Source organism: Hemibagrus wyckioides, linkage group LG06, assembly GCF_019097595.1.
Source record: "Hemibagrus wyckioides isolate EC202008001 linkage group LG06, SWU_Hwy_1.0, whole genome shotgun sequence".
NCBI lineage: Eukaryota > Metazoa > Chordata > Actinopteri > Siluriformes > Bagridae > Hemibagrus > Hemibagrus wyckioides.
This window is the reverse complement of record NC_080715.1, coordinates 33,336,855-33,360,850: the sequence shown is the minus strand read 5'-3', so window position 1 is coordinate 33,360,850 and position 23,996 is coordinate 33,336,855. Positions and strand designations below refer to the sequence as shown.

The 23,996-nt window shown below is 42.0% G+C and overlaps 1 protein-coding gene across 20 annotated transcripts in view; it reads right to left on the bottom strand.

The window, feature by feature from the left end:
* Positions 1-23,996, bottom strand: part of adgrg6 (adhesion G protein-coupled receptor G6) — a 58,630-nt gene that overhangs the window by 24,376 nt on the left and 10,258 nt on the right. For 4 of the 20 annotated variants that reach the window (XM_058391985.1, XM_058391982.1, XM_058391973.1 and 1 more), the window contains exons 3-10: positions 9,357-9,692; positions 7,422-8,021; positions 6,038-6,085; positions 4,952-5,017; positions 4,181-4,249; positions 2,630-2,689; positions 2,455-2,508; positions 725-763 (exon numbers count right to left, since the gene is read on the bottom strand). In XM_058391985.1, coding sequence (XP_058247968.1) covers positions 725-763; positions 2,455-2,508; positions 2,630-2,689; positions 4,181-4,249; positions 4,952-5,017; positions 6,038-6,085; positions 7,422-8,021; positions 9,357-9,692 — 1,272 coding nt within the window. The remainder of the gene's footprint in view (positions 1-724; positions 764-2,454; positions 2,509-2,629; positions 2,690-4,180; positions 4,250-4,951; positions 5,018-6,037; positions 6,086-7,421; positions 8,022-9,356; positions 9,693-23,996) is intronic. The other 16 variants (XM_058391971.1, XM_058391983.1, XM_058391975.1 and 13 more) reach the window with 15 other exon arrangements.

Genomic DNA, 23,996 nt, shown 5'->3' with positions numbered 1-23,996 from the left:
CACTGACAGAGCTTCAAGGTGCCTCTAGATCAGGAGGGGTGATCCATAAAAGACACAGGGCAGTGTTCCATTTAGCTCTATGGAGTTATCATTGCACCTAGTGCTCAAAAGTGGGAACTACAACATATATGTTCTCAACTACGTAGTACTGGTTTACTCACAATAAAAAATATTCACAATAATGGCCTATAGTGAAGTCAAGTGTGAATTTCTCAGAAAGACCTAGAGCTGATCTTTATTTGTGCAACGTCTAGCAACCAAACATCTAGCTGGATTCCACTTGCACTTTCTACCCTGATTACAAATACCTTGCTAATCCTAGGGAGTACTCTAAGGGCGGTGGTCCAGCAGATGTTTTGTAACAAAACTTATCATTTGCTAGAATCAGCTTTCAAGAATTTACATCTTTTGAAATATCACCCATGAAAAAACGTAACCAAAAAGCATCACTGTCCAAAAAAAGTTAGAAAAAGAAAAAGAAAGAAAGATTTATGTTATTGCGTAACACCCTGGAACCGAGGGTACCATCAAAACCACCAACTAAAGAAAGAACATCTAGGTGAGGGTTCTGTCACTGGTACTGAGAGACGGTGTTTATGACGAGTCAGTCATCTCTCTCAGTGAATGAATTTCAGGAGGATGTTGTACAATACACAACAAATAATACCTAAAGGAATTACTGGAGGCACATCAAGACCTCCACAAGAAAATACAGTGTTCTTACCCTTGCTTGAAAGGATGGACAGGGGATTAGTAGCAGCAGCTGTGGATAAACCGTGTGATGAGTAATGACTGATGAGGACAGAACAGTTTCACAAAAACGCAACACAGAGCAGAAAAGTAATGCAAAGCACAGGCTGACGAGGTGTCACACACACACACACACACAGTGGAGGTAAAGTCTACACACCCCTGTCTACACACACCTGACTACACACCCCTGTCTACACACCTATCTACACACCCCTGTCTACACACACCTGACTACTCACCTGTCTACACACCCCTGTCTACACACTCCTGTCTACACACCCCTGACTACACCCCTGACTACACACACCTGTCTACACACCCCTGACTACACCCCTGACTACACACACCTGTCTACACACCCCTGACTACACACACCTGTCTACACACCCCTGTCTACACACCCCTGACTACACACACCTATCTACACACCCCTGTCTACACACCCCTGACTACACACACCTGTCTACACACCCCTGTCTACACACCCCTGACTACACACCCCTGACTACACACACCTGTCTACACACCCCTGTCTACAAACCCCTGTCTACACACCCCTGACTACACACCCCTGTCAACAAACACCTGTCTACAAACTCCTGTTTGCACACACTAGTCTACATACCCCTGTCTACACATTTCTGTCTACACACTCCAAACTACGCACCCCTTCTACATCCCTGTCTAAACACCCTTGTCTACACCCGTCTACACACTCCTGCCTACACACTCCTGATAACACACTCCTGCCTACACACTCCTGCTTACACACTCCTGCTTACACACTCCTGCCTACACACTCCTGCTTACACACTCCTGCCTACACACTCCTGCTTACACACTCCTGCTTACACACTCCTGCCTACACACTCCTGCCTACACACCCCTGTCTACTCACCCCTGTCTACACACCCCTGACTACACACCCCTGACTACACACACCTGTCTACAAACCCCTGTCTACTCACCCCTGTTTACTCACCCCTGACTACACACACCTGTCTACACACCCCTGACTACACACCCCTGTCTACTCACCCCGTCTACACACCCCTGACTACACACACCTGTCTACAAACCCCTGTCTACTCACCCCTGTTTACTCACCCCTGACTACACACACCTGTCTACACACCCCTGACTACACACCCCTGTCTACTCACCCCGTCTACACACCCCTGACTACACACCCCTGACTACACACACCTGTCTACAAACCCCTGTCTACTCACCCCTGTTTACTCACCCCTGACTACACACACCTGTCTACACACACCTGTCTACACACCCCTGACTACACACCCCTGTCTACAAACCCCTGTCTACTCACCCCTGACTACACACACCTGTCTACTCACCCCTGTCTACACACACCTGTCTACTCACCCCTGACTACACACACCTGTCTACACCTCCCTGTCTACACACTCCTGTCTACGTACACCTGCTAGACACACCTGTCTATGTACACCTACTACACACACCTGTGTATGTACACTTGCTACACACACCTGTCTATGTACACCTACTACACACACCTGTGTACGTACACCTGCTACAAACACCTGTGTACATACACCTGCTACACACACCTGTCTACACACCCCTGTAGGAGAGAATCTGTTGAATACATTTTTCTGGCAGACGTATAATAAAAAGCTTCAGCTCCGCAGCAGTAAATCAGTCAGTACTGAACCTTACCAGTAGATGTGCTGCTGCTGGTTGATGAAGATGTAGCAGGTGAAGTAGTTTGAACTAGTAACAGCACAGAGGCAGGAAGTGGTTAGAACACACACACACACACACACACACACATGCTAGTCAGAGTGAGTGTGAGCAGAAAAATGTACAGCATTGTGGAAATGCTCCTGCTTACCGGTGTCTGCCGTTAAAGAAATGCTAGGAGCGCTCGTGTAGGAAATGGTTATAGAAAGATCTGACAAAGAGAAGGGAAAGTTAATGAGGCCATGCATCCCCATCAAAACAGTCGGGCACGAATCGTGTACCAGACTCTACGCACTGTTCAAGTGAATGGACATGATTTCTGACATAATATAGAAATGATGGAATAATGATTAGTACCCAGGACTGGACATTATATTAACCTGCAGGACTGTGGGAGTCAGACTGTGTTAGCTATCATAGGGGTGCCAATCATTTTTAAACCACTCTGTAAATGTATGACTTTTCCATTTACATTGGAACAAAACATATATTGTTAAAATAAAACTAGTTCATTTCCTAAAAAACGTACAAACACAAGAAATTCACTGCGCTCTACTCATGACAACAACGCCCGTCTTTCTTTCCTTCTATTTGTTATTCCTGTCTTCATTTCTGGTGATTTTGATGAAAGTTGTCCATTGTAGCCTGCATTCCTTCATACAAGTCATACATTATGTATGGAATTAATCAGACGGACGAGTCATCCAGCATCAGACAGAATAAAACTCTGGCTTTGTTACGGACTTTTAATTACCAGGAAAGTTTGCGACTTTCATGAGATTAGCTTCTTGCATATAAATGACGTCTAAGGTTCAGCCAATTATCACTAATACTGAGGAGAGCTTGGAAATCAGATACAAACAAACAAACAAACAAACAAACAAACAATCAAGTCCCAGTTAAACACCACAGCTCAGGACACAACATTAACAGCAGAAACACAATTCATATAAAATCCAATAAACATGGAATGTCATTTAATGTAAAACAGAATCAATACAGTATTTACAGAAACAAAATATGTCCAAAATTTATTCCTCTCCTGAAACTAGAAGTGTAAACACCCACATGAAAGAAAAAAAAAAAACAGTAAACAAAGCTGTTCTGTCAACAAGCTGAATATTTTTACCCTTTAAGATTCTTGAAAGAACTGATCATAGTGAAATGAAAAACATGAAATGAAAAACACACACACACACACATACACACAGTTAGATAGATAGATAGACAGACAGACAGACAGACAGACAGACAGACAGACAGACAGACAGATAGATAGATAGATAGATAGATAGATAGATAGATAGATAGATAGATAGATAGATAGATAGATAGATAGATAGATAGATAGAGATCCATAATTCAAAAGGAATGAATGTATAAATCCTGCACATGGAGAGAGACGCAAGAAGGAGTTTCACACTGAGGAGCTGGAAACTTCTAAACATACATGGCATATAACCCTATCTATCTATCTATCTATCTATCTATCTATCTATCTATCTATCTATCTATCTATCTATCTATCTATCTATCTATCTATCTATCTATCTATCTATCTATCTATCTATCTATTATTATTATTATTGCTCCAGCAGCAGCCCCTCAGCCCCACCCCTTCCTGCGTCCTTGCTCATGGACGGACTCAGTGTCTCAGTGTAAGGTTCTGGATTGATGAGGTGAGGCTCAGGTATTTTCTTACCGTTGGTTCTTGCATTAGTAGGAATGGTGTTAGTGTTGACAATGGATGAGGTGGTAGTAGTTAGAGATGCTGGTGGCAGGAATGGAGAAAGGTTAGACTTTAACACCAGGTTTAAAGCGACACTGAAAATCTGGAGGAACTGAGCAGCTTAAACAGTCTCCCAGCTAAAACATGAGTACAGCATGAGGTTTTCACCAGAATAAACACGTCTAGATCAGACGGAGGGTTAGACCTGTGCCTTATTTCTGTTCTGTTACGTCTGTTACGAGCTAACGAGTGACAAAACAAACTACAGTCACTCGTACTGTACTGAGAGAAACATGAATAATGTAATAAAGATCAGACACTACACTGTGAAATCAAATGAAATACAGCAGCAGTGAGAGCTAATGACGCTTTAAACTCCACTGCTATGTTTTACGTCCAGTTCTGGGAGCAGGACAGCATCTTACTTCTGACCGTCAGTTTAACGAGGAGAGTTTACAAGCCTACAGTAAAATGGAAACGTCTGTGTGAGGAACAGATCGGTCAGCACTGAGTGTTTCAACTTAAAAAAGACGAGAGTCTGTATCTGACTAAAATACAAAGACAAAGATGTTTGTGTAAACTGTCCTAAACTGGTAAAAACCGAGCTGTCTGTCTGTCTGTCTATCTGTCTGTATGTCTGTCTGTTTGTCTATCAGTCTGTCTGTCTATCTCTTTGTCTGCCAGTCTGTTTGTCTATCTATCTGTTTTATTCAGAGAAGAAGAAGGTGAAGTTTTTTCCTGTACCTGGGCAGCTCACTCCTGAGGACACACAGCTGTTGGTTTGGGAGGTGGTCACTGGAACAGCGGTGCCTGTGGACGACATGAGAACTGTTAGATATTAAAAATCATAAGAGCTAAGGTCAAACTGAGAGACTGAAGGAACTCAGAACTTTTCTCCACAGCTTCTTAAACCTGAGTGTGATGTAGGACACTAAAGCCAGTTATACACAAACTTTACATTTTTTCTACACTACATCACTGTCTGTAGACCTATCGACCTGAGTGATATCTCCTCCTGTGGAAGTTCTCCACTGTGTTTCTGTACATGATCTTCCTCAGATCTTCAGATCTACCCTGGAGGTTTGTTACTGCTGATTAAACCTCCCTTTGCAGCTCCTGAGTCTCCCACATCTCCTACATCTCCCACATCTCCAACTCCTACATATCCCACATCTCCAATATCTCCTACATCTCCCACATCTCCATCTCCTCCATCTTCATCTCCTACATCTCCATCTCCTACACCTACTACACCTCCCACATATCCATCTCCTACATCTCCATCTCCTACATCTCCATCTCACACATCTCCAACTCCCACATCTCCTACATCTCCATCTCACACATCTCCATATCCAACAACTCCCACATCTCCTACATCTCCTACACTCCCAATCCTGATTTTGTTTTTGCTTCTGCATTTTTTCAGGAATGTGGAACAGAAGAAAGCTTTTAAAAAGAATAAGTGCTGACCCGAGTGCAAATCCTCTAAACACAGGAAGTCACCACACCATGTCATAAAGACACTAACAAAGCAGGAAGACACGCAGCTCCAGGAAGCTGTAAATGTGTGAATGAAAGTCACTCAGTGAGACTGAAAGCTATCTGATCCTGCAGGACATGAAGATGATGAGAAGCTGCTTTTCCTCAGAGGAACACAGGCAGGTGTGAAGAGAAGATCAAATATTTACAGTGTGAGAGTGTTTTACAGTGTTTCATGAGGAACTGAAAGACAGAAGAAAGAGAAGCTGCTGCTCACATCAGCTCCATGAGAATAATACCCCCCCCCCCACACACACACACAGAACCGAGCGTTAGTTACACACTCACCGCTTGAGGAAAGCGTTGTTGTTAAATGTACACACTGTGGGAAACAGTCTGTAAAAAGAAGATTGCGGGTTAGTTGTGTTACTTTACACACACACACACACACACACACAGCCAGGTGAGGACTGAGACACACTGATTTTATAAACGTTGTTATTGCTGATGCTGATACTGCAGTGTGATTATTTGCATGCTCCATGATATCGAACCCAAACATCAGCGAAGCATCAGATGCTTCTGTTTTTCTTTCCTCATGTTCAAATTACAGACCTGATCTCAAACCTGATCTCTGACCTGAACTCAGACCTGATCTCAAACCTGATCTCAGACCTGAACTCAGACGTGATCTCAGACTTGATCTCTGACCTGATCTCGGACCTGATCTCAAACCTGATCTCGGTCCCGATCTCAGACCTGACCTCGGACTTAATCTAGGACCTGATGTCAGTTCTATCTGCCCCACTGACGGGCAGCTCAGCTCTGGCTTGATTTGATCTAAAAGCCCGGGACACTTTTCCGCCTGTGAGCTTGTCAACATTTTGCCAACAGAAAAACATTTAGAAAGACAAGAACTTGTGGATTTTATTCTGCAGATGTATTTGTATTTGGAAGAATCTTCACCAACTCTTAGAACTTCTCAAAACTGTAAAGTGTTCATGTTCAAACCATTTGTAAGAAAAACACAAAGTCACGCCCATTTCCCAAAGTTCCGCCCTGTCTTAGAACAACACCCTGCTTTGGTGTTGTGACTGTAACTCGTTAGCTTTGGTCTTACAGATGTAACGAACATGAATTTTCATAACAAACATGAGTATTTATTAAGACTGTCTCAATCCACTTTCCAGCTCCCTAGGTGTTGAATCATTATATAGAGTACACAGTTAAAGACTCTGACTCACTACACACTGATGACTCCAGTGACGGTTTAATCTCCTCATCAGTCTCTGTAAAAACTCCAAACACACCAAGAACTGAAGCTTAATATGTTATGTAAAAGTGTTTAATCACACAAATTTCTCTCACTGTGCCTTCAAACTGGAGTGTAGAGTAGTGTGTTTGAGATCTAGTGCACTAGAAGCATATTAAAATGGCCGATTCCCTGATCAGCACCCTGACAAGTAACCTATTGAATCAGTGTTAATATATTCATTGATAGAGACTTAAAGCAATTTTGTATGTCGCTCTGGATAAAACCGTCTGCCAAATGGCAGAAATGTAAATGTAGTGCACTAGAGAGTGGATTGAGACGCAGGCAAAGTAAAAGTTGTTGCACAAAGCACACACACACACACACACACAAATGGACAGATAATTGAATGAAAGCAGGGAAACCTTTCTGTTTCACTGTTCAGGGGAAATGTAGCAGGAACACTGAAATGTTACTCACTGCAGCTGAGGCTGGAGTCGGTCTGAGCGTACGAGGCTGGAATTTCCCAGAAGCTGTTGTCCCAGTCCACCACGTTCCCCACAGTGTCGCAGGTGAGAGCAGAAAGCTCAGGGTAGGTCATGGCTGAATTCCACAGGCGGAAGTTGTAGATGAGGCCCTCAAAGTTTTGGCCCTGTTTTTTTCCTCGGCCGAGCTCAAAGGAGCCTCCAATCACGGTTCTCAAGCCCACGGAGCTCGAGCAGAACTTCACCTGGTAACTGCCTCTGAAGTACACGCCCACAGCGCCGTTTGTGCTGGACCAGGTGAGGCAGAACGGCTGCATGCTGGCAGTGAAGTCAGCTAACGTGACTAAATCGTTAACCGGACACGTGGCGTTGCCTATGATCAGGTCCATGGTGTTCCCGCTGTTGCCGAAGGTCAGGTGGGGTTCTTTATCCGTGTAAGAGAAGATGATCCCCGATCCCGTCTGCGTCTGACCAGCAATCTCGAAGCAGGCCGTGAACTGACTCAGTGCAGGGATGGACACCGTGCTGGACACTCTTACCACGTCCTTGGAGTTCTGAGGCACCGTCACCTTCTGGTTTCTCAGAGCCACTGCAACTGGAGAAGCAGCAGAGAGACTCATTACAGATAACACAGACCTCTGTTTATCGTGAAAGTTAACACAAAGCCTCAAAAACACCAAGTGAACAAAAAGAGAAGAGACTTGAAACATTTAGATCTTTAAAATCTCATCTAAATTCAGTGAGAAAGGAATAAAACATATCCTGTCTTATATTTTTACAACTTAAACACGACTTCACCACATTGTACACTAAACAGTGTCCAGGCTGTGTGTAAAGCCAAGCCTCAGTGTGATGAGCAGCGCTCAGGGCGTATGGGGGTCCTGGGTGAAGGACGTTTTAAATCTGGACACAGAGCTGCAGAGAAGAACTTTCACTAGGGGTCTGTTACAGCAGCAGGAGGAAAAACGCAGAAACCTTGTCATGATGTCGAGGAGGAGATAAGATGTGCATGAAGAGCAGGGTGAGGTGCTGAAAAAGTACTGATGAGAAGAACACCAGCGTTTCATCACATGGAGGAAGTGTGTGAGGAGGAGAAGCGAATCAAATCATAACAAAAACGTCTACACAAGTCAGTCACAGAGCATCGTGTAGGACAAATAATTCAAATAAACAATAATCATTAAAATAAATGAATAAATAAATAAATAAATTAATAAATAAATAAACTAATTAATGAATAAACAACAACAACAACAACAACAACAACAATAATAATAATAATAATAATAACACTAGGGCTGCAACACTTTTTTTTTATACTTTTTTTTATGACAATGACTTCAGAAAAGATTTAATTTTTAACATAAATTTTATGCACAGAGTTAATAATTTAAAAAAGTTACATGTGTGTGTGAGATAATTTGTGTGTGTGTGTGTGTGTAATCTTCAAATACTTTAATCATTATTTCATTTTGACTTAAATTATTTATTATAATTGAAATAGTAAATAATAAGCTGTTTATCCAAACACCTAACATATTATTTAATAATAATAATAATAATAATAATAATAATAATAAAAATAATGTCACAGCCCTAATAAAGTTACATGTGTGTGTGAGATAATTAGTGTGTGTGTGTGTGTGTGTGTGTGGTCATTAGTATATTCATTAAATAAACTGAAGTGTAATCTGATCTGTAATCTTCAAATACTTTAATCATTATTTCTTTTTGATTTAAATTATTTATTATAATTGAAATAGTGATAATAATAATAATAATAATAATAAGCTGTTTATCCAAACACCTAACATATTATTTAATAATAATAATAATAATAATAATAATAATAATAATAATAATAATAATAATAATAATGTCACAGCCCCAGTGAAAATCTAAACAAAAGGAAGAGGCTCTAAACTCGTACCTTGACTGTAACTGATACTGAAGCCTTTCTTCTGGACACTAAAATCAGAGTTAAAGGTCACCACCATGACGTTGGTGCTGGAGTTGAGCGTGAGTCCGTTAGCCGTCAGGCCACAAAACTTAACGCCCGTGCTGACAACCACGCTGTCGTAGATGCAGCCCTGAGCCTCCTCCAGCTCGAAGTCCATGAAGGTGAGCTGCAGGACAAAGCCGGCCGGAGCCTGCAGAGTCCACGTACAGGTCAGGCTCGAAGGATAGTCACTTGGGTAGCAGGGAGACGTAAAGATCCCGCTGGAGGACGTTAGCGTCTCGTCGCACGGACCCTGGCAGCTCAGCACTGAATAACCAAAGTAACGAGCGCAAATCATTCAGACTCGCTTAAAATTACAGCAGGGACACAGAGGAGGAGGAAGAGGACAGGCTGGAGGAAACAGCAAGGTTCTGAGACACATATGAGAGACGAGGAGTTAAACAGAGACCAGCAGAGCAGACAGGAGGGACAGCTGATCATTCCAGAGACAGAAGGATGTTTTAAATGTGACCTGTTTTCCTGTAAGATGATTTTTGTCTTTATCTCACGTCTCTAAATGAAATCCTCTTCTTATTACAGAAATTTACACACCGCACCTCTGGAATGACTTTCTAAATACAAAACCAAGTTCATCTCTGACGTCTCATCTCTCGTCTCTCGCCTACACAGACCTCACGCCTCTGAACAGTGGTTTGGGGAATATTATCAAATAAATGTATTATATTTTTAAACAAATGAATTTTGGTCTTTGAGGTTTAGGTCCATTTTGTAGTCATCAAAACACTCTAACTGCATGAATGAAGGAAATGAGGATTCAGAAACCGTATGTGTTTATGAATTAATGTATAGTATTTGAAAAATATTTTTAAGTTGCAGTTTGCAGCTCTGAGAGGTCTGAGGACATGAAGTGTTTGCAGAAACGTGCTTCAGGTTTAACTCCAAAAGCTGCTGAGGATCACTGACAGACTCAGAGTTTCACAATCCTCAGTAGATTTCCACTGGGATTCGAGTCAGGAGCTGGTCTCGTCCACTCCCGGTCATCCTGAGCGATTGTGGTTGTGTGTTTGAGCTTGTTGTTTCTTGAACGATGAGATTCTTCTCTGTTAGGTTTCCCTCCATCATGTTTCCTCTGACGACGTGTAAAGCTCCAGTAGCATTTACATGATGATGGTGATGATGATGATGGTGCTTCACTGTATAGATGATGTTCTCGCTGTTCTTCTTAGATCACACAAGATGAGCTGATTTATTACCAAACATTTATGAATTATTTAATTTGTCTGTTTTGTCTGTATGACCTGTGCCTCCTGATTGTTTGGACTGCTCACGTGCACGTTTTCAAAACATTCTTGCCTTTTGATTGGACAGAGATCATCTCCAATATTTTGTTTAATGAAACAGTGAAAACTCCTTCATTGGTTTAATAAATATTTACAGACGTGTGAATGGACCTTTAAGGCAGAAAGTAAAGTTATTCTCCACTTCATGATGTTGAGGATGAAGATCAGCTGATTTCATAAAAAGATTAAAAGCAGGCTGTAAAACAGCAGCATGGATGTTCACACTGTGAATTCTGACATGTTGTAAAGGACAAATCAGACTAAACAGTCTAAACCTCATCATGCAGTGAACCACCTGAATGTGAAATCTGAGGAGGAGCCTCACAGCCTCACAAACTACAGCCTCACAGCCTACATCCTCACAGCCTCACAAACTACAGCCTCATAGCCTACATCCTCACAGCCACACAGCCTACATCCTCACAGCCTCACAGCCTACATCCTCACAGCCTCACAAACTACAGCCTCATAGCCTACATCCTCACAGCCACACAGCCTACATCCTCACAGCCTCACAGACTACATCCTCACAGCCTCACAAACTACAGCCTCATAGCCTACATCCTCACAGCCTCACAGCCTACATCCTCACAGCTTCACAAACTACAGCCTCACAGCCTACATCCTCACAGCCACACAGCCTACATCCTCACAGCCTCACAAACTACAGCCTCATAGCCTACAGCCACACAGCCTACATCCTCACAGCCTCACAGCCTACATCCTCACAGCCTACAGCCACACAGCCTACATCCTCACAGCCTCACAAACTACAGCCTCATAGCCTACATCCTCACAGCCACACAGCCTACATCCTCACAGCCTCACAGCCTACATCCTCACAGCCTACAGCCTCACAGCCTACATCCTCATAGTCTCACAAACTACAGCCTCACAGCCTACATCCTCACAGCCTCACAAACTACAGCCTCACAGCCTACATCCTCACAAACTACAGCCTCACAGCCTACATCCTCATGGCCTCACAGCCTACATCCTCACAAACTACAGCCTCACAGCCTACATCCTCACAGCCTCACAGCCTACATCCTCACAGCCACACAGCCTACATCCTCACAGCCTCACAGCCTACATCCTCACAGCCACACAGCCTACATCCTCACAGCCTCACAGACTACATCCTCACAGCCTCACAAACTACAGCCTCATAGCCTACATCCTCACAGCCACACAGCCTACATCCTCACAGCTTCACAAACTACAGCCTCACAGCCTACATCCTCACAGCCACACAGCCTACATCCTCACAGCCACACAGCCTACATCCTCACGGCCTCACAGCCTACATCCTCACAGCCTTACATCCTCACGGCCTCACAGCCTACATCCTCACAGCCACACAGCCTACATCCTCACAGCCACACAGCCTACATCCTCACAACCACACAGCCTACATCCTCATGGCCTCACAGCCTACATCCTCAAAGCCTTACATCCTCACAGCCTACATCCTCACAGCCTTACATCCTCACAGCCTCACATTCTCATAGCCTACATCCTCACAGCCACACAGCCTACATCCTCACAGCCTTACCTCCTCACATCCTCACATTCTCACAGCCTACATCCTCACATTCTCACAGCCTACATCCTCACACTCTCACAGCCTACATTCTCATAGCCTCACAGCCTACACCCTCACAGCCACACAGCCTACATCCTCACGGCCTCACAGCCTATATCCTCACAGCCTTACATCCTCACGGCCTCACAGCCTACATCCTCACAGCCTAACATCCTCACAGCCTCACATTCTCACAGCCTCACATCCCCACATCCTACATCCTCACAGCCTCAAAGCCTCAAAGCCTCACATCCTACAGCCTCACATCCTCACAGCCTACATCCTCACAGTGTACAGCTTCACAGCCTCACATCCTATAGCTTCACAGCCTCACGTCATACAGCTTACATCCTCGCAGCCTACAGCTTCGCAGCCTCACATCCTACAGCCTACAGCTTCACAGCCTCACATACTACAGGTTCACAGCCTCATATCCTCACATCCTACAGCTTCACAGCCTCACATCCTCACATCCTACATCCTACAGCTTCACATCCTACAGCCTACAGCTTCACAGCCTCACATACTACAGGTTCACAGCCTCATATCCTCACATCCTACAGCTTCACAGCCTCACATCCTCACATCCTACATCCTACAGTTTCACATCCTACAGCCTACAGCTTCACAGCCTCACATACTACAGGTTCACAGCCTCATATCCTCACATCCTACAGCTTCATAGCCTCACATCCTCACATCCTACAGCTTCACATCCTACAGCCTACAGCTTCACAGCCTCACATACTACAGGTTCACAGCCTCATATCCTCACATCCTACAGCTTCATAGCCTCACATCCTCACATCCTACATCCTACAGCTTCACATCCTACAGCCTACAGCTTCACAGCCTCACATCCTGAAGTAAAGCATGTTATGTGCACTGGGACAGGAAATGAAGATGCAAATCCACTGTGATAAAGCCCTCTCTCTCTCTCTCTCTCTCTCTCTCTCTCATACACACACACACACACACACAGTGCTGACTAAACCAACCAAAATCAGAAAACGCTGCTAAAAAACCCAGAGCAACACAACAACACACTGACTCACAAAAGAAAGAGTTGCATAAGAGTACGACAACAACACATCCTTCTCTCTCTCTCTCTCTCTCTCTCTCTCTCTCTCTCTCTCTCTCTTTCTCTCTCTCTCTCTCTTTCCTGGTGCAGACTGATGCACACTGTAACCAATCAGCAGTGAGCATGTGAGGTTAATAAGCTTTCTAGTTTTTTTCTGTAATCATGATATGTTGCTGTGTTTGTGTTATTGTTGTTGCTGTGTCATCTTTATGTGCCATATTTACTCAAATACATCTCAACTCTTCATTAAAACCCTCCTGAGATGATGATGATGATGATGATGATAATGATGATGAGGATGATTGTTGTTGTTGTGGTGGTGGTGGTGGTGGTGCTGTACGATTACAGAGCAGATGGTGGATTAAGAGCAGGAATGTGAGAGAGGGAGGAGTCATGGCATGGCACTGGATGAAGGTCAGTAAGAGAATGTCTGATTATAGCCGAGTCTGATCAAAGATCCTTTCAGAAGCAGATTCTAGTGGAATGGAACCCAATGTTTTTTTCTAAAAAGCCCCATCCAAATGTCCCGGGATAAAAATAGCGCTCACATCAGAGAAGGCTTTAATCATGGACACCTCACAGCAACCCCCTACACCACCACCACCCCCCCACCCCCCGAAATGTCCATCACCAACTGTCCACAGCACTTCATTTATTTTTTAAAACTATTTCATTTCAAGCATCATTCAGAAAGTATGTATGATCTTTTCAGAACACAACTTCAGGAAACACCTGGACGCTCTTCATCTACATACACTACAGGACCTTATAGAGTCTTATAACACACACACACACACACACAGTGGACCCCTTTGTTTTAGAATTGCTGCCAAATATTTAATATAAAAGGTCCTGACAGATTTGGACTTCAGAAACACACCCATACTCACACACACACACACCCATACACACACTCACACACATACACACACACCCATACACACACTCACACACATACTCTCACACACACACACACACACCCATACACTCCCACTCCCATACACACTCTCACATACGCACACACACACTCACTTGCAAACCTATACAATTCCATACTCGTGCACACACACACACACCAATACACCCATACACACACTCGCATACACACACTCACATATGCACACACACACACACTAGTGCACATACTCACACACACAGCCATACACTCCCATACGCACTTTAACATACATACACACACACTCACACTCAAACCTATACAATTCCATACTCACACACACACACACACACTAGCGCACATACTCACATACACAACCATACACTCCCATTCACACATGCTCACTCTCTGTCTCTCTCTCTCTCTGAGTGAAATGAAACACTGATGTGAATAAACTGCAGTTATATAAATCTGATTGAAAACATTTTTTCCTTTTCCTCAGGTGAAACACAGGAGCGCTTTCTGACCAGAGCTCTGGAAAATCACTGGATGGACTGCAGCATTGTTCTGTGTGTGTGTGTGTGTGTCTGTGTGTGTGTGTCTGTGTGTGTGAGTGTGTGTGTGTACACTGTCAGTGCTGTAAATCGCCGAGACACTGAGCTGCTCTAAAACACAGACCGTAACGATTAGTGGGAATTTTCCAGTTCCTGAAGATCACCAGCTTGTGTGAAGTGTTGAGTGTTTAAACTCCTGCAGCTCCAGAGACGGACTAAAGAACTTCCTCAGAGTGTGTTTGCGGCTCAGACGCCTTTATTCCGATCGATACGAGCTGCACAGGCTGCTGAATACACCGTCATCACACTCATCTTCATCTCAGTACAGATTTAGTACAGGCAGAAATTACGATCAGGACGTAAGAAGATGAACACAGTGTTTAGGAACTGGAAGGTTTATGGTTTCTTACAGGACCATGAGTTCATCTGTGTATCAGACGACAGTGTGTGTATAATGTGTTTATCAGACGACAGTGTGTGTATAGTGTGTTTATCAGACGACAGTGTGTGTATAGTGTGTTAATCAGACGACAGTGTGTGTATAGTGTGTTAATCAGACGACAGTGTGTGTATAGTGTGTTTATCAGACGACAGTGTGTGTATAGTGTGTTAATCAGACGACAGTGTGTGTATAGTGTGTTAATCAGACGACAGTGTGTGTATAGTGTGTTTATCAAACGACAGTGTGTGTATAGTGTGTTTATCAGACGACAGTGTGTGTATAGTGTGTTAATCAGACGACAGTGTGTGTATAGTGTGTTTATCAGATGACAGTGTGTGTATAGTGTGTTTATCAGACGACAGTATGTGTATAGTGTGTTAATCAGACGACAGTGTGTGTATAGTGTGTTTATCAGACGACAGTGTGTGTATAGTGTGTTTATCAGACGACAGTGTGTGTATAGTGTGTTTATCAGACGACAGTGTGTGTATAGTGTGTTTATCAGACGACAGTGTGTGTATAGTGTGTTAATCAGACGACAGTGTGTGTATAGTGTGTTTATCAGACGACAGTGTGTGTATAGTGTGTTTATCAGACGACAGTGTGTGTATAGTGTGTTTATCAGACGACAGTGTGTGTATAGTGTGTTAATCAGACAACAGTGTGTATAGTGTGTTAATCAGACGACAGTGTGTGTATAGTGTGTTAATCAGACGACAGTGTGTGTATAGTGTGTTAATCAGACGACAGTGTGTGTATAGTGTGTTAATCAGACGACAGTGTGTGTATAGTGTGTTAATCAGACGACAGTGTGTGTATAGTGTGTTTATCAGACGACAGTGTGTGTATAGTGTGTTTATCAGACGACAGTGTGTGTATAGTGTGTTTATCAGACGACAGTGTGTATAGTGTGTTAATCAGACGACAGTGTGTGTATAGTGTGTTTATCAGACGACAGTGTGTGTATAGTGTGTTTATCAGACGACAGTGTGTGTATAGTGTGTTAATCAGACGACAGTGTGTGTATAGTGTGTTAATCAGACGACAGTATGTGTATAGTGTGTTTATCAAACGACAGTGTCTGTATAGTGTGTTTATCAGACGACAGTGTGTGTATAGTGTGTTAATCAGACGACAGTGTGTGTATAGTGTGTTTATCAGACGACAGTGTGTGTATAGTGTGTTTATCAGACGACAGTATGTGTATAGTGTGTTAATCAGACGACAGTGTGTGTATAGTGTGTTTATCAGACGACAGTGTGTGTATAGTGTGTTTATCAGACGACAGTGTGTGTATAGTGTGTTTATCAGACGACAGTGTGTGTATAGTGTGTTTATCAGACGACAGTGTGTGTATAGTGTGTTAATCAGACGACAGTGTGTGTATAGTGTGTTTATCAGACGACAGTGTGTGTATAGTGTGTTTATCAGACGACAGTGTGTGTATAGTGTGTTTATCAGACGACAGTGTGTGTATAGTGTGTTTATCAGACGACAGTGTGTGTATAGTGTGTTAATCAGACGACAGTGTGTGTATAGTGTGTTAATCAGACGACAGTGTGTGTATAGTGTGTTTATCAGACGACAGTGTGTGTATAGTGTGTTAATCAGACGACAGTGTGTGTATAGTGTGTTTATCAGACGACAGTGTGTGTATAGTGTGTTAATCAGACGACAGTGTGTGTATAGTGTGTTTATCAGACGACAGTGTGTGTATAGTGTGTTTATCAGACGACAGTGTGTGTATAGTGTGTTTATCAGACGACAGTGTGTGTATAGTGTGTTTATCAGACGACAGTGTGTATAGTGTGTTAATCAGACGACAGTGTGTGTATAGTGTGTTTATCAGACGACAGTGTGTGTATAGTGTGTTAATCAGACGACAGTGTGTGTATAGTGTGTTTATCAAACGACAGTGTGTGTATAGTGTGTTTATCAGACGACAGTGTGTGTATAGTGTGTTTATCAGACGACAGTGTGTGTATAGTGTGTTTATCAGACGACAGTGTGTGTATAGTGTGTTTATCAGACGACAGTGTGTGTATAGTGTGTTTATCAGACGACAGTGTGTGTATAGTGTGTTAATCAGACGACAGTGTGTGTATAGTGTGTTAATCAGACGACAGTGTGTGTATAGTGTGTTTATCAGACGACAGTGTGTGTATAGTGTGTTTATCAGACGACAGTGTGTGTATAGTGTGTTAATCAGACGACAGTGTGTGTATAGTGTGTTTATCAGACGACAGTATGTGTATAGTGTGTTAATCAGACGACAGTGTGTGTATAGTGTGTTTATCTGATGACAGTGTGTGTATAGTGTGTTTATCAGACGACAGTGTGTGTATAGTGTGTTTATCTGATGACAGTGTGTGTATAGTGTGTTTATCAGACGACAGTGTGTGTATAGTGTGTTAATCAGACGACAGTGTGTGTATAGTGTGTTTATCAGACGACAGTGTGTGTATAGTGTGTTTATCAGACGACAGTGTGTGTATAGTGTGTTTATCAGACGACAGTGTGTGTATAGTGTGTTTATCAGACGACAGTGTGTATAGTGTGTTTATCAGACGACAGTGTGTGTATAGTGTGTTTATCAGACGACAGTATGTGTATAGTGTGTTTATCAGACGACAGTGTGTATAGTGTGTTTATCTGATGACAGTGTGTGTATAGTGTGTTAATCAGACGACAGTGTGTGTATAGTGTGTTAATCAGACGACAGTGTGTGTATAGTGTGTTTATCAGACGACAGTGTGTGTATAGTGTGTTTATCAGACGACAGTGTGTGTATAGTGTGTTAATCAGACGACAGTATGTGTATAGTGTGTTTATCAGACGACAGTGTGTGTATAGTGTGTTAATCAGACGACAGTGTGTGTATAGTGTGTTTATCAAACGACAGTGTGTGTATAGTGTGTTTATCAGACGACAGTATGTGTATAGTGTGTTTATCAGACGACAGTGTGTGTATAGTGTGTTTATCAGACGACAGTGTGTGTATAGTGTGTTTATCAGACGACAGTGTGTGTATAGTGTGTTAATCAGACGACAGTGTGTGTATAGTGTGTTTATCAGACGACAGTGTGTGTATAGTGTGTTTATCAGACGACAGTGTGTGTATAGTGTGTTTATCAGACGACAGTGTGTATAGTGTGTTAATCAAACGACAGTGTGTGTATAGTGTGTTTATCAGACGACAGTGTGTGTATAGTGTGTTTATCAGACGACAGTGTGTGTATAGTGTGTTTATCAGACGACAGTGTGTGTATAGTGTGTTTATCAGACGACAGTATGTGTATAGTGTGTTTATCAGACGACAGTATGTGTATAGTGTGTTAATCAGACGACAGTGTGTGTATAGTGTGTTTATCAGACGACAGTATGTGTATAGTGTGTTTATCAGACGACAGTGTGTGTATAGTGTGTTTATCAGACGACAGTGTGTGTATAGTGTGTTTATCAGACGACAGTGTGTGTATAGTGTGTTTATCAAACGACAGTATGTGTATAGTGTGTTAATCAGACGACAGTGTGTGTATAGTGTGTTTATCAGACGACAGTGTGTGTATAGTGTGTTAATCAGACGACAGTGTGTGTATAGTGTGTTTATCAGACGACAGTGTGTGTATAGTGTGTTTATCAGACGACAGTGTGTGTATAGTGTGTTAATCAGACGACAGTGTGTGTATAGTGTGTTAATCAGACGACAGTGTGTGTATAGTGTGTTTATCAGACGACAGTGTGTGTATAGTGTGTTTATCAGACGACAGTGTGTGTATAGTGTGTTTATCAGACGACAGTGTGTATAGTGTGTTAATCAGACGACAGTGTGTGTATAGTGTGTTTATCAGACGACAGTGTGTGTATAGTGTGTTAATCAGACGACAGTGTGTGTATAGTGTGTTAATCAGACGACAGTGTGTGTATAGTGTGTTTATCAGACGACAGTGTGTGTATAGTGTGTTTATCAGACGACAGTGTGTGTATAGTGTGTTAATCAGACGACAGTGTGTGTATAGTGTGTTTATCAAACGACAGTGTGTGTATAGTGTGTTTATCAGACGACAGTATGTGTATAGTGTGTTTATCAGACGACAGTATGTGTATAGTGTGTTTATCAAACGACAGTGTGTGTATAGTGTGTTTATCAGACGACAGTGTGTGTATAGTGTGTTTATCAGACGACAGTGTGTGTATAGTGTGTTTATCAGACGACAGTGTGTGTATAGTGTGTTAATCAGACGACAGTGTGTGTATAGTGTGTTTATCAGACGACAGTGTGTGTATAGTGTGTTTATCAGACGACAGTGTGTGTATAGTGTGTTTATCAGACGACAGTGTGTGTATAGTGTGTTAATCAGACGACAGTGTGTGTATAGTGTGTTTATCAGACGACAGTGTGTGTATAGTGTGTTAATCAGACGACAGTGTGTATAGTGTGTTAATCAGACGACAGTGTGTGTATAGTGTGTTTATCAGACGACAGTGTGTATAGTGTGTTTATCTGATGACAGTGTGTGTATAGTGTGTTTATCTGATGACAGTGTGTGTATAGTGTGTTTATCAGACGACAGTGTGTGTATAGTGTGTTTATCAGACGACAGTGTGTGTATAGTGTGTTTATCAGACGACAGTGTGTGTATAGTGTGTTAATCAGACGACAGTGTGTGTATAGTGTGTTAATCAGACGACAGTGTGTATAGTGTGTTTATCTGATGACAGTGTGTGTATAGTGTGTTTATCTGATGACAGTGTGTGTATAGTGTGTTAATCAGACGACAGTGTGTGTATAGTGTGTTTATCAGACGACAGTGTGTGTATAGTGTGTTTATCAGACGACAGTGTGTGTATAGTGTGTTTATCAGACGACAGTGTGTGTATAGTGTGTTTATCAGACGACAGTGTGTATAGTGTGTTAATCAGACGACAGTGTGTGTATAGTGTGTTAATCAGACGACAGTATGTGTATAGTGTGTTTATCAGACGACAGTGTGTATAGTGTGTTTATCTGATGACAGTGTGTGTATAGTGTGTTTATCTGATGACAGTGTGTGTATAGTGTGTTAATCAGACGACAGTGTGTGTATAGTGTGTTTATCAAACGACAGTGTGTGTATAGTGTGTTTATCAGACGACAGTGTGTGTATAGTGTGTTAATCAGACGACAGTATGTGTATAGTGTGTTTATCAGACGACAGTGTGTGTATAGTGTGTTAATCAGACGACAGTGTGTGTATAGTGTGTTTATCAAACGACAGTGTGTGTATAGTGTGTTTATCAGACGACAGTATGTGTATAGTGTGTTTATCAGACGACAGTGTGTGTATAGTGTGTTTATCAGACGACAGTATGTGTATAGTGTGTTTATCAGACGACAGTGTGTGTATAGTGTGTTAATCAGACGACAGTGTGTGTATAGTGTGTTTATCTGATGACAGTGTGTGTATAGTGTGTTTATCTGATGACAGTGTGTGTATAGTGTGTTTATCAGACGACAGTGTGTGTATAGTGTGTTTATCAGACAACAGTGTGTATAGTGTGTTTATCTGATGACAGTGTGTGTATAGTGTGTTTATCTGATGACAGTGTGTGTATAGTGTGTTTATCAGACGATAGTGTGTGTATAGTGTGTTTATCAGACGACAGTATGTGTATAGTGTGTTAATCAGACGACAGTGTGTGTATAGTGTGTTTATCAGACGACAGTGTGTATAGTGTGTTTATCTGATGACAGTGTGTGTATAGTGTGTTTATCAGACGACAGTGTGTATAGTGTGTTAATCAGACGATAGTGTGTTAATCAGACGACAGTGTGTGTATAGTGTGTTTATCAGACGATAGTGTGTTAATCAGACGACAGTGTGTGTATAGTGTGTTTATCAGACGACAGTGTGTGTATAGTGTGTTAATCAGATGACAGTGTGTGTATAGTGTGTTTATCAAACGACAGTGTGTGTATAGTGTGTTAATCTGATGACAGTGTGTGTATAGTGTGTTTATCAGACGACAGTATGTGTATAGTGTGTTTATCAGACGACAGTATGTGTATAGTGTGTTTATCAGACGACAGTATGTGTATAGTGTGTTTATCAGATGACAGTGTGTGTATAGTGTGTTTATCAGATGACAGTGTGTGTATAGTGTGTTTATCAGACGACAGTGTGTGTATAGTGTGTTTATCAGACGACAGTATGTGTATAGTGTGTTTATCAGACGACAGTATGTGTATAGTGTGTTAATCAGACGACAGTGTGTGTATAGTGTGTTTATCAGACGACAGTGTGTGTATAGTGTGTTTATCAGACGACAGTGTGTGTATAGTGTGTTTATCAGACGACAGTGTGTGTATAGTGTGTTTATCAGACGACAGTGTGTGTATAGTGTGTTTATCAGACGACAGTGTGTGTATAGTGTGTTAATCAGACGACAGTGTGTGTATAGTGTGTTTATCAGACGACAGTGTGTGTATAGTGTGTTTATCAGACGACAGTGTGTGTATAGTGTGTTTATCAGACGACAGTGTGTGTATAGTGTGTTTATCAGACGACAGTGTGTGTATAGTGTGTTAATCAGACGACAGTATGTGTATAGTGTGTTTATCAGACGACAGTGTGTATAGTGTGTTTATCTGATGACAGTGTGTGTATAGTGTGTTTATCTGATGACAGTGTGTGTATAGTGTGTTTATCAGACGACAGTGTGTGTATAGTGTGTTTATCAGACGACAGTATGTGTATAGTGTGTTTATCAGACGACAGTGTGTATAGTGTGTTAATCAAACGACAGTGTGTGTATAGTGTGTTTATCAGACGACAGTGTGTGTATAGTGTGTTTATCAGACGACAGTATGTGTATAGTGTGTTTATCAGACGACAGTGTGTGTATAGTGTGTTTATCAGACGACAGTATGTGTATAGTGTGTTAATCAGACGACAGTGTGTGTATAGTGTGTTTATCAGACGACAGTATGTGTATAGTGTGTTTATCAGACGACAGTATGTGTATAGTGTGTTTATCAGACGACAGTGTGTGTATAGTGTGTTAATCAGACGACAGTGTGTGTATAGTGTGTTTATCAGACGACAGTGTGTGTATAGTGTGTTTATCAGACGACAGTGTGTGTATAGTGTGTTTATCAGACGACAGTATGTGTATAGTGTGTTTATCAGACGACAGTATGTGTATAGTGTGTTTATCAGACGACAGTGTGTGTATAGTGTGTTTATCAGACGACAGTGTGTGTATAGTGTGTTTATCAGACGACAGTGTGTGTATAGTGTGTTAATCAGACGACAGTGTGTGTATAGTGTGTTAATCAGACGACAGTGTGTGTATAGTGTGTTAATCAGACGACAGTGTGTGTATAGTGTGTTAATCAGACGACAGTGTGTGTATAGTGTGTTAATCAGACGACAGTGTGTATAGTGTGTTTATCAGACGACAGTGTGTGTATAGTGTGTTAATCAGACGACAGTGTGTGTATAGTGTGTTAATCAGACGACAGTGTGTGTATAGTGTGTTTATCTGATGACAGTGTGTGTATAGTGTGTTTATCTGATGACAGTGTGTGTATAGTGTGTTTATCAGACGACAGTGTGTGTATAGTGTGTTTATCAGACAACAGTGTGTATAGTGTGTTTATCTGATGACAGTGTGTGTATAGTGTGTTTATCTGATGACAGTGTGTGTATAGTGTGTTTATCAGACGATAGTGTGTGTATAGTGTGTTTATCAGACGACAGTATGTGTATAGTGTGTTAATCAGACGACAGTGTGTGTATAGTGTGTTTATCAGACGACAGTGTGTATAGTGTGTTTATCTGATGACAGTGTGTGTATAGTGTGTTTATCAGACGACAGTGTGTATAGTGTGTTAATCAGACGATAGTGTGTTAATCAGACGACAGTGTGTGTATAGTGTGTTTATCAGACGATAGTGTGTTAATCAGACGACAGTGTGTGTATAGTGTGTTTATCAGACGACAGTGTGTGTATAGTGTGTTAATCAGATGACAGTGTGTGTATAGTGTGTTTATCAAACGACAGTGTGTGTATAGTGTGTTAATCTGATGACAGTGTGTGTATAGTGTGTTTATCAGACGACAGTATGTGTATAGTGTGTTTATCAGACGACAGTATGTGTATAGTGTGTTTATCAGACGACAGTATGTGTATAGTGTGTTTATCAGATGACAGTGTGTGTATAGTGTGTTTATCAGATGACAGTGTGTGTATAGTGTGTTTATCAGACGACAGTGTGTGTATAGTGTGTTTATCAGACGACAGTATGTGTATAGTGTGTTTATCAGACGACAGTATGTGTATAGTGTGTTAATCAGACGACAGTGTGTGTATAGTGTGTTTATCAGACGACAGTGTGTGTATAGTGTGTTTATCAGACGACAGTGTGTGTATAGTGTGTTTATCAGACGACAGTGTGTGTATAGTGTGTTTATCAGACGACAGTGTGTGTATAGTGTGTTTATCAGACGACAGTGTGTGTATAGTGTGTTAATCAGACGACAGTGTGTGTATAGTGTGTTTATCAGACGACAGTGTGTGTATAGTGTGTTTATCAGACGACAGTGTGTGTATAGTGTGTTTATCAGACGACAGTGTGTGTATAGTGTGTTTATCAGACGACAGTGTGTGTATAGTGTGTTAATCAGACGACAGTATGTGTATAGTGTGTTTATCAGACGACAGTGTGTAT